The 18,552-nt window shown below is 40.5% G+C and overlaps 2 protein-coding genes across 6 annotated transcripts in view; one reads left to right on the forward strand and one right to left on the reverse strand.

Moving 5' to 3' along the window:
- The window catches only part of adamts6 (ADAM metallopeptidase with thrombospondin type 1 motif, 6), a 351,012-nt gene that overhangs the window by 170,197 nt on the left and 162,263 nt on the right, over positions 1 to 18,552 (forward strand). The gene's annotated exons all lie outside the window — the stretch shown is intronic.
- Positions 1,637 to 17,022, reverse strand: LOC113652998 (drebrin-like protein B). 4 transcript variants are annotated; one of them, XM_047804493.1, is made up of 18 exons: positions 16,870 to 17,022; positions 15,991 to 16,091; positions 15,739 to 15,794; positions 15,508 to 15,620; positions 15,261 to 15,335; positions 13,795 to 13,938; positions 13,624 to 13,701; positions 12,788 to 12,939; positions 10,271 to 10,325; positions 10,098 to 10,166; positions 9,881 to 9,958; positions 5,150 to 5,301; positions 4,446 to 4,494; positions 4,287 to 4,355; positions 3,985 to 4,087; positions 2,998 to 3,062; positions 2,574 to 2,642; positions 1,637 to 1,922 (listed from the first exon to the last, which is right to left on the reverse strand). In XM_047804493.1, the coding sequence occupies exons 1-18, from the start codon at positions 17,005 to 17,007 to the stop codon at positions 1,746 to 1,748; spliced, it is 1,743 nt and encodes a 580-aa protein (XP_047660449.1). In that variant the 5' UTR covers positions 17,008 to 17,022; the 3' UTR covers positions 1,637 to 1,745. The 4 variants fall into 4 exon arrangements, with proteins under 4 accessions (XP_047660449.1, XP_027018157.2, XP_027018156.1 ...); XM_027162356.2 differs by having other exon boundaries at positions 2,570 to 2,642; XM_027162355.2 differs by lacking the exon at positions 16,870 to 17,022 and adding an exon at positions 16,176 to 16,286.

Below are 18,552 nucleotides of genomic sequence, written 5' to 3' on the forward strand. Positions count from 1 at the left end.
TCTGATTCAAAACACTGATGCTGGCCTACAAAGCCAAAAATGGACCAGCTCCCTCTTACCTCAAAGCCCTCATCACTCCTCGCACTGCACCCCGCAAGCTCCGATCTACCAGCACTGCTCGACTGGTTCCACCATCTCTCAGGGTAAGAGGGAAGTTTACTACAAGACTCTTCTCTGTTCTGGCACCAAGGTGGTGGAATGAACTTCCCCTAGAGGTCCGGACAGCTGAGTCACTGGCTATTTTCAAGCGGCGGTTGAAGACCTACTTATTCAGGAAACACTTCAACTAGCACTTCTTTCCTTATCTTTTGCATTTAAAAAAAACAAAACAAAAAAAAACCTTTGACACTTTTTCATTGTAACTTTGAACAAATGTTTTAAACTCATGGTATCTTAAGTATGTAACCTAGTGAACCAGCATTAATGTATTCCATGTTAGAGATTTAAGCACTTATGTACGTCGCTCTGGATAAGGGGTCTGTCACATGCTGTACATGTAAATGTAAATGTGTGACTATACATGTTCATGTAAACATGTAAATTGTATTGGTTTATTAAATATGATACACAAATTTGAGAGGAACATAATGTGAAAGTGATAGTTGTGGTGTCAAAAACCAGTCAATCTTTTCTTTATTCCTGTCCCGCAATACTTTTGCCACATTAAATAAGTATGTACTAAAGTTAAAAGAAAACAACAAAGTTTGACTTTGAGGCTGAACTTATGTATTACATTACCAAGCTAACTGGTGACATCCTTCTAGGACTGTCAGCTGAATTAACCATTTAAAACTAAGTGTTTAGTTTCATGTGACATTAAGCTAAAGTGATGGTTGTCTATGTCATCCTGAGTCTCAACAACATGATCACAAACACCAAATATGTCATATTATACTTATTTTTTAATTAACATAAAATAAAAAAATCCCAAACCTTTTCAGACAAAATGTCATTAAATATGTCCTTAAGTGAAGTAAGTTGATAAAAGAACATTCTGCTTGTGTTAAGTCCAGGACAATCTAATAAAATATGTTAGACAGATAAGGGAATCTTACAGAACATACATAAAGTTGGGTTTTTTCACCTTTAAGCAAAAAAAACATGGGGCAATTTTTAATGTCCTTATTAAGATCTTCGGAATCTACAAACATTGTCTGTTTCCCTAACTGTCACAAACTAATGGGTAACTAACATGGATCAGCTGCGGTCGTTAAGGACTAAAACCAACGGAACAAGAAATATAATTTCCTTACATTCGACACCATAAAACACATTCTCACTTGTGTAATGTAATCCCTTCTGTCTGGTTTTTAGATTTATTTCGTTTGAACAACCAAACGCAGCACAGAAGTCCAGCATGAATGAGTTTGAAGTACAAGACACCTGTACATTCATTAACAGAAGCAAAGCTATGTGCAAAAGTGCGAAAATATTGTCTTTGGTATTAAAACAACATTTTCACCAAATTAAAGCTCTTTATACCAAATGTGTATATATATATTTTACTTGGAGCTGTAGCTATACAGCTAATCTGGATAACAAATAAAGTATTTCCTCTAGTTAATCACCATGTACAATTTATTTTATTGATTAAATGTGTGTTTGTGTGTGTGTTACACAAAATAAACTCAAACACTGTACTTTAGCAGTTTATTGTAAATGTTTGTGATCAGAAATACAGTTTTCAAAGAAACCCAGTTGAACAGTAACCTGATGAACATATTAATTACACAACCACCAAACCATCAGACTATTAGAGGAAGAGAGTAAACATTTAATTGATATTTAAATGAGCTCCACATAATTAGCAGGAAACATCCCATAGTTCCCACCGGGTCCATAACCGTGCCACCAGCCTTCATCAGCCATCTCAACAACAGTGATAATGTCACCAGGGTCAAAGGTGAGCTCAGTGTCATCAGCTGCAGAAAGACAGACATTATGTTTTGCTTCTATAATGCTTTATATGTCTGCATTCTAATAACGTTAGATGAACTAAAATTAAATTACATGAAAATTATTTCAATGCTAGACAAACCTTAGATAAACATTAAACGAATGTTAGATGAACGTTAGATTTATGTTAGATAAACGTAGATGAATCTAGAACTGTAGATGGAAAGGTAGGAGGACATCAATGGTTACAAAATGGTGAAATAATGTATAATATATTAAATGTCATAAAAAATGTCTTTCAGTCCTTTCAGAATTTCTGCTCCATTTTATGTAATGTAATTAGTTTGGTTGACGAATTTTAATGACACTAAAATTGATCAGTGCCTATAGACGGTTCGTATAAAACAGACATTTATCCAAAGAAAATATAACTAAATATTTTTTATTATTAATAAAAATAGAATATTATTTTAATTTTAATGAGAATATTATTCTCATTATTGTACATCATGTTTGAGATTGTTTAATGATCTAAACACGTTTAATAACCCTAACAATAAACACCTAACAATATTTGTGAAAAAGAGAAATGTTTTTCTGTATTCAGGCAGAAACAACAGAGATATAATTATTTCACTGTACTATTGATGTGTGGTGCGACAGCAGCTCTCACCTGCCTGATAATCATACAGCGCTTTAGCGTGGAGATTCTGCTGCAGACCTGAAGACATTCTGTCACCTTCCACCTTACAAACATAAACACACACACACACACACACACACACACACACACACACACACACACACACACACACACACAATAACACAGCAGGATGTCAGGAAAAGCATCAAACTCCAGCTTCACCTCACCTCCTGTCTTGTTTGCGCTGATTTTACTGCACTTCTTCACCTGAATCCAGTATTAAACCTCTACATGGTGTCACACCACTGATGGCATGGGGCTGACAAGACATTGGAGTCTCGAGGTGTGTAAAAATGTGTGTGTGTGTGTGTGTGAATTTTCCTTTTCTCAGCAGTTAATCACAACAACAAAACAATACTACTAATACTAATGATGAGGATGATGATGATGATACTTGCCTCCTCATACATTCTGTGATGTGATGGAACTGTGTTTTCCTCCAGATGATTCTCTTCATTACAATCTAAATATTTCACAAACAGGAGGGAATTTGTAGCCAAGTGACATGAATATTATTTTCATGATGAATTTTCATTTTTATTAGTTTGACACTGGACATCAATCAATTAAATCAATCAAATAAATGACATCGATAGACTACAAAGAATATATATATATATATATATTTCAGCATTCAGGGCTGCTCACTGTCACCAACACAATAAACCTTTCTCCCCTGAACACAAACACGTTCAGCTTGAATCCGTTTGTATATGTAGCACAGCTCACTTGGCAGTGAATATAGAGACAACATGATGATAGTAGATGACAAATGTGTAAAAAATTACAAAGTCATCTGACTTAAATTCCAGATAAATTCCCCTCCACATTATTAGGAACAGGAGTCAGGAGTTATGGGTCAGGAGTTTCAGTTAAGGTTCACATCAAACATCAGAACAAAGAGGAATCTCTGATCTGTGTGCTTCTATCCATGGCTTGGTTGTTTATTGGAGGTTTAGTTGTAGTATTTCTTTAACTGCTGATCTCCTGAACCTTCACACATAACAGTTTCTAGGTTGTATTCAAAATTGTGGGAAAAACAAAAAACATTGAGTGAGAAACCATCCGGTGGGAAACATGAGAGAACAACAGTTAGAAGAATAATCTGATTGGCTGTCAGAAAGAATACAGTAACTCATATAAATACTCTTTACTGTGAGGAGGAGAAAAACATCTCCTCTATATTACACGTAATCTGATATTTCTTCAGTGCATGTTGAATCATATCAGCTTGAGAAAGGAGCAGCGTAAAGTCCAAGGCCACCACGTGTCTCTCAAAAACCTCTTGGAAAGCCACTGAAGTGAATATTAAATACACACTGTAATTGTTCTCAGTAATGTTCTCACACTATGCTGCTGTTATTAAAAGTGTTCTGTGCTCTTGCCTGGTTGAGAAGCAGAAGCTCTGTTAGTGAGGAAGTTTGTTTCTTTTTGAATGAAAAGGTCTCTGGGGTTAATGGCACGCTGAGAGATAACGGCTGCTGCATTCTGCACAAACACAGACACAATTATTCAGTATTTACTTTTGTATTAACCGCTCACACTTGCATTAAAACACACAAACACACACAAACACAAACACACACACACACACACACACACACACACACACACACACACACACACACATTAAATGTGTTTCATTCAACTTTCCATCACACACCGAACACTACATGTGTTTACTCACATTGGCTTCCTGAACAGATCTGGTGCTTCTTATTCCTTTCCACTGAGCAGCCTGAGGTTCTTGCTCCACCTGAATGAATCCATTTCACATGTTCAGATCTTAAGCACTCAGTCATTAACATTAACATACTGAGATCTTTACTGATTTTTTTTTTTTTACCAATTTCTGTTGATTTTGATTTTTAAGTTCCTGATTCTTCTGGTGCAATCTGAAAGAGTCAGAAAAGACCTTTTAGTTCTCTGGTGTGCTTGGTTTTAGTTTTACCAAATAAAAAACAACGGCACCACCGCGACTGTTGTTTTTTTATTTTGTAAAACTAAAACACACTGTTCTGTTTCTATCCTGATGGAATTAGAAACACATATATAATAATTCATCAACATCACAGAAAAGAAGAGAAAAGAATAGCAACAGAATATTACATCTAATCTAAACTCCAAGAGCATCAAAACCTGTATAAAGACACTTTTAAAGGCATTTTTCTTTAATTCTGACTGACTTAAAGTCAGGATTATTTTGAAGAGAGAACCAACAGCTGAGCTAAAAAGAGAAAAACAGCTGAGAGCTTCCTGGCCTTCTCAGTAGGAGCCCTGAGATCATGCCTGAAGATGGTCTGCAGATTGGTTCATTTGTTCATTATTTATTTTTTGTTTTTTTTTGTCTCAGTGTGACTCAGTGACAATAGAATAGAAGACAATAGAACACTTAGTAAATGATGTTGATAGAGTGTGACTTTCTGAGAGAGTCAGGCTAGCTCTAATTAGCTAATGAAAGCAAGTAAGAGGTCTGATTAATTTGATGATCTGATGAATGTGATCTGATTAATAAGGTGATCTCATTGGTGTGATAATATGATTAGTCACCTCTGTTGATCAATTTGTTTGGCTCTCTCCCTCTGCCATCGCTCTCTCTCTGCCACCCCTTTCTCCTCCTGTTCTTTTCTCTCTTTCTCCAATTTCTGTCGTTTCTCCTCTTCTTTCTTTTGCTCTTGCTGACGGTGAGTTTGTTCCTCTTTCTAGTGAAGAGATGCAGAGAAAGAGCTTATTTTATGTGGAACTGCTTTCAGTACGCTTACCTTAGAGTCTTTGGTTTGTTGCCTGAGCTCAATAAAGTCTATTAGCATTTTATTAACTGCATATTTTCAACAATACAACCATAATTTCAGTGCAATAAACATTTGAATGATTGATTAATGTGAGATGTAATTTAGATTTGTGTTAATTGAGCATTTTTTGAGTATTGTATGATCATTTGATTATTTTTGAACACTTCTGAGGATTATATTATACAGGCACTTAATGATATTTATTGAATGTGTAGTATTGAATAATATAGTATTGAATGTGTGTTATAAGTGCATGATTGTTAGATGAGAAATTCCCTCACCAAAATACTAACTTCCAGGTCACCGGGGGTTCCCTTCCAGTTTCCCTTCTGGGTGCATTAGCATTTAAGCGACATGAACACTAAGCACTGCACAAGTATCGTCAACATTGTTGTATACCAAGCCGTTTGTTTTGCCCTGCTTTCTCTTTGTCTTACTGTGCTTGACCATTGCCTTTTGTTCCTTGGCTTTATCATGCTATTTGCCTTACTGTACCTCTGCATGTTTTGTTTGTTCCACTGACTGCTATTTCACTTGTTCTTGTACTGCCCATACAGGTGATCACGAACTACAAGACAGCTTCACCTGCCTGTGATAGTGATGCCTCCCTCCCAGACGCGCTGAACTACGCTCAGTTCAAGGTGCAGAACAACGTGACGGCAAGGAAGACCATCCCTCCCCCCACCGACCAGGTACTCTGTCTATCCACAGCCGACGTGAGGAGACCTCTATGCAGAGTTAACCCATGGGAAGGCTGCTGGACCAGACAACATTCCTGGCAGGGTGCTCAGGAAATGTGCAGAACAGCTAGCGGATGTCTTTACTGACATCTTCAACATTTCCCTGAGCAACACCGCTGTTCCTACGTGCCTCAAGTCAACCACCATTGTTCCTGTCCCAAAGAAGTCTACAGTGTCCTGCCTCAATGACTATCTTCCTATCGCACTCACACCCATCATTATGAAGTGCTTCGAGAATGAGCTCATGAGGCACATCAAGACCCAGTTACCCCCCTCACTGGACCCCCTACAGTTCGCGTATCGTCCAAACTGCTCCACAGGCGATGCCATTGCCACGTCCCTCCATTTAGCCCTCACCCACCTGGACAATAAAGACACTTATGTATGAATGCTGTACATAGACTTTAGTTCAGCATTCAACACAATCATCCCTCAGCACCTGATTGGGAAGCTGAGCTGCTGGGACTAAACACCTCCCTCTGCAACTGGATCCTGGACTTCCTGATGGAGAACCCAGTCCGAATCAGGAACAGCATCTCCAGCACCACCACACTGAACACTAGGGACCCTCAAGGCTGCAGTCCACTGCTGTTCACTCTGCTGACTCACGACTGTGCAGCAATGCACTGATCGAATCATATTATCAAGTTCACAGATGACACAACTGTCAAAACAAAGAGATGGTTGTTGACTTTAGGAGAGCACAGAGCGACCGCTCTCTGCTGAACATCGACGGATCATCTGTAGAGATCGTCAAGTGCACCAAATTTCTTGGTGTTCATCTGGTAGAGAACTTCTCCTGGTCACTCAACACCAGCTCCATCACCAAGAAAGCCCAGCAGCGTCTCTACTTCATACGAAGGCTGAGAAAGGCACATCTCCTTCCCCCCAGCCTGACCATGTTCTACAGAGGGACCATTGAGAGCATTCTGAGCAGCTGCATCACTGTCTGGTTTGGGAACTGTACCATCTCTGATCACAAGACCCTGCAGTAGATAGTGAGGACAACTGAAAGGTCATTGGGTTAGGGTTAGCCTAGGGTTAACCCTCTCTTCCCTCTATCATGGACATTTACACTACACGCTGCATCCGAGAAGCCAACAGCGTTGTGGACCACACACCCCTCACACACACTCTTCACCCCACACACCCCTCACATACACTCTTCACCCCACACACCCCTCACACACACTCTACACCCCTCACACACACCCCTCACACACACTCTACACCCCTCACACACACTCTTCACCCCACACACCCCTCACACACACTCTTCACCCCACACACCCCTCACACACACTCTTCACCCCACACACACACTCTTCACCCTCCTGCCGTCTGGAAAAAGGTACCGAAGCATTCAGGCCTCACCACCAGACTGTGTAACAGTTTCTTCCCACAAGCCATCAGACTCCTTAATAACTGAACTGTACTGAGCACAACACACACACACACACACACACACACACACACACACACACACACACACACACACACACAATCACCTGTATGGTCTGCACAGACCTACACCAAATACACACTTCTAATATACATCTATCACCTTGTTTACATGCTGCTTACATTCATCAGACTGTTTACATGCTGTTTTGCACACTGTTTACTTTTTTGCTCTTTGTACACTCTGTCTAACATTTCAGTCATTTTGCACATACTGAACAATATTTCAGTTGTTGCTGTTTTTTTGCACAATATTATACACTATCTCAGGGACCTGCTGCTAAGAAACTGTGTTCATTTGAGTATTACTGCACGCAATATTGTGTGAACTTACAATATTTACATACAGTATTGACACTGGTCGGTCAGCGCTGTGTTTTGTGTACAGTGATGCCTCGAGATACGAGTTTAATTCATTCCGTGACCTTGCTCACATCTCAAATTGCTCGTATCTCAAAACCGCACCAATCCGGTTATGACATCCATATTACCCATCCATCCATGGGTCGCGGGGGCAGCAGTCTAAGCAGGGACACCCAGACTCCCCTCTCCCCAGACACTTCCTCCAGCTCTTCCGGGGGAATACCAAGGCGTTCCCAGGCCAGCCGAGAGACATAGTCCCTCCAGTGTGTCCTAGGTCTTCCCCGGGGCCTCCTCCCGGTTGGACATGCCCGGAACACCCTCCCAGGGAGGCGTCCAGCAGGCATCCGGAACCGATGCCCGAGCCACCTCAGCTGACCCCTCTCGATGTGGAGGAGCAGCAGCTCTACTCTGAGCTCCTCCCGAGTGACTGAGCTCCTCACCCTATCTCTAAGGGAGCGCTCAGCCACCCTGCGGAGGAAACTCATTTCGGCCGCCTGTATCCGGGATCTTGTCCCGGATACAGGCGGGTGACACCTTTGTCACAAAGGTGACAAAGGGCAGCCCTGTCGGAGTCCAACATGCACTGGGAACAAGTCTGACTTACTTCCGGCAATGCGAACCAAACTCCTGCTCCGGTCATATAGGGACCGGACTGCCCTTAGCAGAGGGCCACGGACCCCATACTCCCAGAGCACCCCCCACAGGTCACCACGAGGGACACAGTCGAATGCCTTCTCCAGATCCACAAAACACATGTGGACTGGTTGGGCAAACTCCATATTACCCGACAATTTAAATTCCCATTCATAGAGCCGCTCTAGCGCTTCGCTGCTGCCGCGATCTAAACTCCCTCCTCCAACCCCGACTCCACCGAGTCGGAACCCGTGCTCACTGTATCAGTTTACGTCATAAATCTCCACATATTTTTCTCTCTCTCTCTCTCTCTCTCTCTCTCTCTCTCTCTCTCTAATTATTTAATTATCTATTTATCCATTCATTCATTTATTGCGTTTCAAAAATGCGTAAGCGAGCGTATCTAATACTAAGCATGATTAGTGGTTCTGTTATACGGGGGGTTTATTCTCTCGCTGCTCCCCGTGCTCTGACCACGCATTCGCACGGACGGGCGCGTGGATTTTTGTCCAGAACAGAACCAGACCTCCAACACTAACTGTATGCATATCATCTAATAAATTCTCTTTTGACAAAGTGGTCCTGACTGAACTGAAATTCTCTTAACTAAACTTAATTGCTACAATTTCTGTTTTCTTTACATTAATTTTGCTTAATTTTCTCCATCACTTTTCTCTTCACTTGTTTCTGCCTTTGGTCATTTTAATAAAAACCTGTCGGCATATGGGATGCGATTTACTCAGCGCCTTTGCGACTCTCCATAAGAAACGAATGACTTCCGTTTTATCGACCATCGTTTGTCGTGTGCAGTGGAAAGGTGGCTTTAACCGACACGGGAAGCTGAGGCGGGGAAACAGAGCACACGTGGTTGTTGGGGATCTTTGTTTTGGCGGTGGCTCGGATGCTCGTATCTCAAAAATTTGCTCATATATCAAGACAAAAATTTGGTCGAATCACAGCTCGTATCTCAAAAAATTCGTATGTAAATGCACTCGTATCTCGAGGCATCACTGTACTGTCTTTTGTGTATTGTCTTTTTTGTATTTTGCGTATTGTCCTGTAACCTTTTGTCCTGCACTGTCTTGTCTGTCTTGTCCTGCACTGTTTGCACCAGGTTGCACAGTTGCACTTTATGTGGCTAAGACTACTTACTAAGTCCTAACTAAGTCCTAGCCCTGTCTTTGTTTTATGGAACTCCCTGATCCTGGAGAAACATTGTCTCATGTCACTGTGTACTGTAACAGATATATATGGTTGTAATGACAATAAAAGCTTCTTGACTTGACTCTTACCTCCAATTGAGCCCAGAAAATTTCCCTGTCAGTTCCATTAATTTCCTCTAAAGCACTGGTTTTAAAATACTTTGAACCCTGCACACACACACACACACACACACACACACACACACACACACACACACACACACACACACACACACACACATGCACAAACTTAATGTGTTTCATTCTACTTTCCATCACAGACCTAACACTACATGTGTTTACTCACATTGGCTTCCTGAACAGATCTGGAGCTTCTTATTCCTTTCCACTGAGCAGCCTGAAGTTCTTGCTCCACCTGAATGAATCCATTTCACATGTTCAGATCTTAAGCACTCAGTCATTAACATTAACATTAAGACACTGAGATCTTTACTGATTTTCTGAGATTTGTTTCTTTACCGGTTCCTGGTGCTGATGATTATGAACTTGGCTTTCCTGTCTCTTCTCAAACAGTCTGTAAGAGACAAGAGGAACGAAACCTTCACTACAGAGAAAACAAACACTAAACACAAACAACCACATTTAATTTCATACATTTCTATTTGTAACAACCTTACCCGCAGTCCCCCTCCAGCCCACCAGTGGGAACCCCCTCCTGAATACTACGACTTCCTGGTCACTGCTATATAAGCACCCTCTCACCATTAATGCGTCTCAAAGTATTGTTTTTGACTTCTGTCCTGTTTTATGGATTTGTTTTGCTGCTGTTTTTTCACTTTACTACTTTCCCTGCCATAACTGTGTTTAACTGTCCATTCTTTAATAAATCTGCATATTAATTCATCACATTCTGCCTTTGTGCAACACTTTTTCACTCTGGTTGTAATTAATCATGTAGTTTCTCTATTTGTGTTACGTTGAAATGCAGAACTGCATCTGTGACCAGAGAAATGTTTCATCTTCATGGCTCTCAAGTTTTGAAGACAGACAAGCGTGACATCTCAAACAAAAAAACAACAACGTGGAGTTGTGTTTGGTAAGGATCACAAAGTATTTGTTTAACCTTCCTATTTTCCCTGGGTCTTTTTGACCCAACTGGAACATTTTAATGTGTCATAACTTGGGTTTTCTTCCACATATTTGCCTAAAATTTACCAGAATTGTAAATTATGAACTTTGCAAGTAAAATTAATTTTGTCTATTTTCGTTGATCTATGTGTTCAGAACAATATATACTTTGTGTTTTGGATCTGCTTGGGTCATTTTGACCCGGCCACATTTAGTGGGGCAATAGGTCACACTTTTAGGCCACTAACACACGCAACCAAAACACACACTCGCACCCCACACGCACACACACACACACACACACACACACACACACACACACACACACACACACACACACACACACACACAAATTGGGCATTGCATTTCATTAGGCCTGCAGAAAAAAAAAAGCCAAACATTTGTAAATATTTCAACTTTTGATATGCCTTAGCCTGGCAGAGGGCAGAATATGATCTACCGAAATGATGCTACACACACACACACACACACAGTCAAACACTGTTCAAAACATTGGGAATTGCAATTCAGTTGGCCTCCATACAAAACAAAAGCTACACATTTGTAAACATTTCACACACACACACACACACACACACACACACACACACACACACACACACACACACACACACACACGCACACACGTGCGCTCGCACACACACAAGCACCGAGCATAGCAATTCATTAGGCCTCCAGAAAAAACAAAAACAATCTTTAGTAAATATTTCAAACTTGTTAGATGCATTTGTCCAGCTGGGGACAATATCTTCTCTTCTTCATCTTATAAGCTTTACATTTATGGCATTTAGCAGACCCCCTTATCCAGAGTGACTTACAACTGACGGTTAAGGGCCTTGCTCAGGGGCCCAGCAGTGGCAGCTGTGTGGACCTGGGGTTCGAACCCATGACCTTCCAAACAGTAGCCACACACACACATGCACGCGTGTTGTGCTTTCATATTCAAATCATATTTGTTTTTTGTTTAGTTGCATCAGTCAGCTTTGGCCTGGAGATATACAGAGTAATGTTTGACATTTATCAGTCAGCGGTTATCCAAAATAATATTTAATAATTTCTGCTTATTTTACTCAAAAACATGGCAAAATTTCATAATAAAATCAATTTATCGTTCATAAATTAAGTATAATTAAAAAAAAAACATGAGATAAACGAAGTTTTATTCACATGAAATTATGGCATGTTTTTGAGTGTGTGTGTGTGTGTGTGTGTGTGTGTGTTTGTGTGTATAGTCTGTTGTTGGTTGACATCAGGGGGGCAAAATAGATATTACAAGTGTCAACAGACAAGGTCAAGTTGATTCGGTGCTCTTAATTTGTATAGGAGGACAATTGGAGGGTTAATTTCCATTTATTTATTTGTGTGTATGTGTGTGTTTGTGTGTGTGTGTGAGAGAGAGAGGGGGAGAGAGCCCAGACATTTTTAGGGACATGATTGAGGACAATGTCCCGTCCAGAGACCAGTTTCGTGTTAAGGTTTTGTTCCAACCCACCATTGAAAATAACCTCTCTAATGAATATGTTTTTTTTTCCTATTGGTTGTTGTGTTAAATCTTACCCAGATACAATAGTGCTATTTTCTGATTGGCTGTTGTGTAGCCTCTTGTTTTGATTGGCTGATAAGTGTCAGGCTCGAATAACTGAGACGCGCTTGGTTCCTGCCCGTTTCCATAGAGACAGCGGTGCGGACTGATACGTTTTGAGCGCTGCGGCTTATTAAATATGTGATAGTCAGTTTTTCTGTGTGAGAAATACGATGTGTGGTGTGAGAGCGTGAGAAAAGCCCCACATGAGGGACGTCACGTTAATGCGCACCTGTATCTTGTTTCTAGACTAAATTAGCTTAGCAATGCTAATTATAATCATGTGTGATGATCTGATTAGTCACCTCAGCTGATTGATTTGTTTGGCTCTCTCTCTCTGCCGTCGCTCTCTCTCAACTGTCTCTCTCTCCTCCTGTTCTTTTCTCTCTTTCTCCAATCTCTGTCGTTCCTCCTCTGCTTTCATTCGTTCCTGCTGCCTGCGAGCTTGTTCTTCTTTCTAGTTTAGAGAAAAGTGAGTTAAATCCAATCACACCATCCTGTGCTTCTGTTCTGCGAGTCAATTGATCAAAGATCTGTTACATACACAGATACATACATCAAATTAATATGTAATAATAAAAAAAAGTAAATAGAATATTTTATCAGAATGTGCAAAAAACAAGTATACCTAAAATATCTGGTTGTGTGTGTAGTCACAGTAACAGTACAAAGTGCAGAGTCTATATGTAGGAGTGAGCAGGGACACGCTCAGCTAAGTGAACTCCCGCCATAGGGTTCGTGGTCCTGGGTTTAACGTTCTCTTTACAGCACTGAGAGTCACTGAGCCACGTTATATATCCTCACTTCAGAACCTTTTCAGGATCACTTGGCAAACCCTAAATTTTCTTTGAGGCTTAGATGCTACACTGGTTCACAAGGACAAATGCACGCTCTTCTGTATTTCACTGTGTATTTAATGCAACACTTCACTTTGTGAGTTTGTGCCATTGTTCCACAATCCTCAACTGCTCAGATTTAGAAATGAGATAAAAGATGTCACTCTGGATAAGGGCATCTGCCAAATGTCAGAAATGTAAATGAAGTGATGATTGACTAAGAGCTAGACAGTGATGACTGCATGTGGAGTGTTGGATAAACTGTAAAATATGTGCATTATTTGTGCATTAGACATTTCTCTCACCTCCATCTGGGCCCAGAAGGTTTCCCTGTCAGCTTCCTTAATTTCTTGTAACATGTGGGTTTTGCAGTACACTGAACCCTGCACACACACACACACACACACACACACACACCCATGTCATTGTGCAATCTTTTATAAACATGATTTTCATGGTCTAAACAAGTGTCTCACCACAGGATGTGAAGCTGCAGTGTTAAATCGATTTGTTTCAGTGTGTAAACTGTAATTCACTCCTACAGCCTGAGAGACTTTATTCATGATGAGTTCAGGCTCAACATCGTCTTCTGAATGTGCATTTATCGTCACATGAGCTCCCTGAAATCACACAAATTCACACATTTGCGTCAGTAATGTTGACTGTTCATGAAACTCTCCCAGGTTCCACCCATAAACACTCCCCACTCTCATTACACAGGTATGTGTAGCTTAGTAACAGCATGCATTAAGAAGAGACCTCAAGACACATCAAATCTGCTTCTCTTTGCCCCACTCATAGACAATCTGCTGTACACCCTGTAAATGCAACCAGAAATTTTCATCTGTACTCTTCTACAGCTGTATTCGGCCTCGTCCCGTTTTAATTTGGTTGATCTCAAAGTTTCCCTATCATTGTCTCCTCTGTCTTGATCATAAAAGATCCTTCATGTTAATGTCTGTAACGATGATAAGACAACACTTACTATTAAAATGAAGGATGCATTGATACTGACAGTTATCAGGTATTGGCCCAATACCCTGCTTATTTACTCGCCCCGATATCAATTCTTATATGAGGTGATATGCGAAATAAAGATAATGTTCATTGACACACTGACAAGCGATCTGGACATATTATATATTTGATCAAAGAAAAGCACTGACGCAGACTACAAGCTGTACTACATCTTTATGCACTAATGTAAGTAACCTGACAAAATAATATAATAAACTGAAAGTACAAGGAGTTCATTACTAGCAGCTACAGGAGAAAAATGTCTACAGATGACACATTATGACTGAAACTACCATCTGTTGCCCAACGTGTTCTTCTTGATCAGCTGCTATAATTCGTTGACAAGCAGGAATTCATTCAATGAATACAAAAATGTACTTATAGTAGTATATAAATGCATTTCTGAAGTGAAACAAATACCTCCTCTTATTCAATGTAAAAATGATCCATGCAAGCAAACACATTTTATTTAAAATCAACTTGCTAACAATATAAAGAATGAGTCTAATAACCCAAGTGCACGAAAGTGCATCACTGCTACTATATAAAAAAGAAAAAGAAAATGCCACACCTGCACGTCACATCCAGTCCACAGTCACTTTAAATTTATATACAGTACACTTTGAATGCTCCAAATAGGCTTCTTCTCTTAATCAATAGAAATTAAACAGTTAATATCTCTCAGAGCTAAAAGAAGTTAATGTACCAACTCACACCGGTGTACAATGAGTTCTACTGTGAGCTTTTCTTTTCTTTTAAAATATCTGAATATTCCAAATGTTCTGCAAAATACTTGTAAAATAAATTTACTGATTTACAGTAGATAAATCACACACACACACACACACACACACACACACACACACACACACACACACACACACCATGTGATCATCGTCTCCATATTATTAAATGTTAAACTTACCCTTAAAAAACTGGCCATGGTGTATAAGTGATTAGAGCACACGCCTCTTCTCACACCTGTCACTCCTTCACCAGTCTAATCACACACACACACACACACACACACACACACACACACACACACACACACACACACACACAGATCATTAATTTCTTGCTATCTAAGGCAAACAGCAATTGAAAGCCCTTTATATATACTTTAGCTCTTTACTGTCTCTAATTAACACCATTTATCTGTGTTAACTCACCCAATTAATGAGAATGAATTTTGTCACCCCAGAGTTCGGATCAGTCACTCTGCAGAATGCATACATCACTTTACCTGCATTGAGCTCCTGTACCATCTCAAACAAACCTCCACCTGAGCACAGTAAGGAACACAATGACCCCAAACCACCACCTCAACACAGGGGGAAATGTGTTAAAACCACACACACACACACACACACACACACACACACACACACACACACACACACCTCCTTTTGCTGCTACTTGGATGTCATAGCTATTTCCTTCGTATGTGAATAACACCCTGAAAAAAGAGAGAGGTCATTTAAAAGAAAAGTCTAAAAAAAAAGTAAAAAAAAAAAAAAAAGGTTTTCACACTTTGTCCTTTGTAACGCAGTGTGTTAGTGTGTTATAGTGTGTGTTATGTTGTGGTAGTCTGTGTTATTGTGTGGTAAATCAGCTGTGTGTACAACTTGTGCTAAGTGTAATGTGCATCTTACCAGTTAGTGCCAGTTTTACCGTCCAAAACTTCTGTATAAGCATCTGAGAGAGCGGTGCCATGTTTACTCAGATTCACTGCCATCATCGAAAAAGTCTTACTCTAAAAACATATCACAGATATGAACATAATTAACATCGCTGTGTTAAAATGTAATGCACACACACACACACACTAAAGCCATACCTCTGTTCAAAATCATGCTAAACCAGTTTGGGAACATTTAGAGCAGCACAGGAACAACCCAAATCTCTCTCTCTCTCTCTCTCTCTCTCTCTCTCTCTCTCTCTCTCTCTCTCTCTCTCTCTCTATCTCTCACACTGTCTCTCTCTCTCTCTCTCTCTCTCTCTCTCTCTCTCTCACACACACACACACACACTGTCTCTCTCTCTCTCTCTCTCTCTCTCTCTCTCACTCACACTGTCTCTCTCTCTCTCACTCACACTGTCTCTCTCTCTCTCTCTCTCTCTCTCTCTCTCTCTCTCTCACACTGTCTCTCTCTCTTTCTTTCTGACACACACACACAAGTAGTGTGTAGTGAAGTGTGTGTGTGATTAAATCATTAATTTTTTATTTTATTTTCTGTTTCTATACTTCTGTGTAAAACCTTATTATTCAGCAAATCAGGATATTTTGTGTCTGACTTTTATTCTTAAGACTGTATTTTATTTTACTTAATGCATTAAGGCACATGTATTTTATTACATTATGAATAATTACATAATTTCATGTTTTTTCTAAATATATGCATTTTGCATAGTGTTATTTTATTGTTTTCTCTTTTATTTATGTTACTGGGTATTACTGAGGAATATCATATTAGCTTTCATTGTTATAAGGATGAATGTGTAAAGGACATTAGACAGTAGAGCCTACTTACCTCTAACAGAAATCCTTGTACTACTATCACATTCAGCCAGAATAAGCTTTCTGATTCTAGTTTCTGAGTAACTTTGGATGTTTTTTCTATTTCATTATGTGAGTGATTATTGATTCTAGTCTTTCCCTGGAAGCTCATGTAGGTAATATCACTAGAGCACTTTATGTTGATTATAAAATATTAATTTACCTATAAAACACTGAATGGTCTCATGTCAAAGTACCTGAGGGCAATTTTGTTCTGGAGGGTTTATAAGCCCCCTGGAGTGTTTTGGAGAACTGCAATGATTAGATGCATTTGGCTCTCTTGGCTCCACACTCTCACACATTTACTAAAGTTTAGTGATGCTGGAGGTTTGTCCCAGGAAGCCCTCAGGTCTATGTCACCTCCTTTTAGTTATGCTAGCTTATGTCATAGCCAGTCTCACCCTGCTTGCACTCTGCACACAATTTACATGATCATAAAAATACTACTCTCTCTCTCTCTCTCTCTCTCTCTCTCGTCCACAGTGTTCTTCTTTCACAACCCGACTTGACTTGAAGGAAATCAGTAATCAACATGCATTTCCACTTACAATATGTACATTAAATAAATATTAAACTGCACAGTCTGTGGTGCCACTTGACAGCTTGAGTGCTCTGATACATAACGTCCAATAGGTTCACAACTGTTGTCCTGCACAAGGAGGAATCCATGGATCACTGCACCAGATTATGGTCTGACAATAGCTAATTTTGTAGATCTCTGAGGTCATTTTTCAGGGAAGTGCTCCTCCTGTTCTTTAGCAGATACTGGTCATGATGCTGGGTTGTTGCCCTTCTACTTATACTTGTTGACCTTAAACATGCTTAAGCATGTTTGCCTCACAGGCCACCTCAGGGCCACAGACTCTATCACCTCAGTACTCTGAGCACTGAGCAGAGTAGATGCTCATAATTCAGCTGGTCCTGATGGCATATCTGGACATGGGATCAAGGCCTGTGCTGGCCAACTGGCACAAGACTTCACTGACATTTTCAACCTGTCACTGGCCCAGGCCACTGTTGCCACCTGTCTGAAGACTACAACCATCATACCAGTGCCCAAGCATACAACTGCAGAGTGTCTGAATGATATATGCCCGGTGACACTGACCCCCATTCTTATGAAGTGCTTTGAGAAACTGGTTCTAAGAAATCTCTCAGAAAGCCTTCAACTTGCACTGGATAACCAGTTCGGTAACCGTTCGAAGACATCAATGGAGAACAATATTTCTACTACTCTTCATCTAGCTCTCACTCACCTGGACAATAACAATTCATACATTAGGATGTTGTTTATTGATTTCAGATCTGCATTTAACATAGTCTTCCCCACTAAACTGATCACTAAGCTCAGAGACCTAGGTATCTCATCCTTGAACCGCCACCTTAAGTGGTGGAGGGGTTTGTGTGCCTGAATGATCCTAGAAGCTATGTTGTCTGGGGCTTTCTGCCCCTGGTAGGGTCTCCCAAGCAAACAGGTCCTGGCTGACAGGCCAGACAAAGAGTGGTTCAAAACCCCTTATGAAGAAGAACAAAACAAGGTAGGTGACGTCGCCCAATATGGCATAACCGGGGCCCCACCCTGGAGCCAGGCCCGGGGTTTGCATGCGAGCGCCTGGTGGCTGGGTCTTACCCCATGGGGCCCGGCCGGGGCGACATG

This window comes from Tachysurus fulvidraco, chromosome 20 (assembly GCF_022655615.1).
Source record: "Tachysurus fulvidraco isolate hzauxx_2018 chromosome 20, HZAU_PFXX_2.0, whole genome shotgun sequence".
NCBI classification, from domain to species: Eukaryota; Metazoa; Chordata; class Actinopteri; order Siluriformes; family Bagridae; genus Tachysurus; species Tachysurus fulvidraco.

What these genes read in the sequence shown, in the direction of transcription:
- LOC113652998 (XM_047804493.1), bottom strand. Translation starts at nt 17,007, where the DNA reads ATGAGCTTCCAGGGAAAGACTAGAATCAATAATCACTCACATAATGAA. An exon ending in CCTTCTGGGCCCAGATGGAG is followed by an intron (nt 12,940 to 13,623) that starts GTGAGAGAAATG and finishes TCTCTAAACTAG; the next exon opens with AAAGAAGAACAAGCTCGCAG. An exon ending in AAACAAATCAATCAGCTGAG is followed by an intron (nt 10,326 to 12,787) that starts GTGACTAATCAG and finishes TGTCTCTTACAG; the next exon opens with ACTGTTTGAGAAGAGACAGG.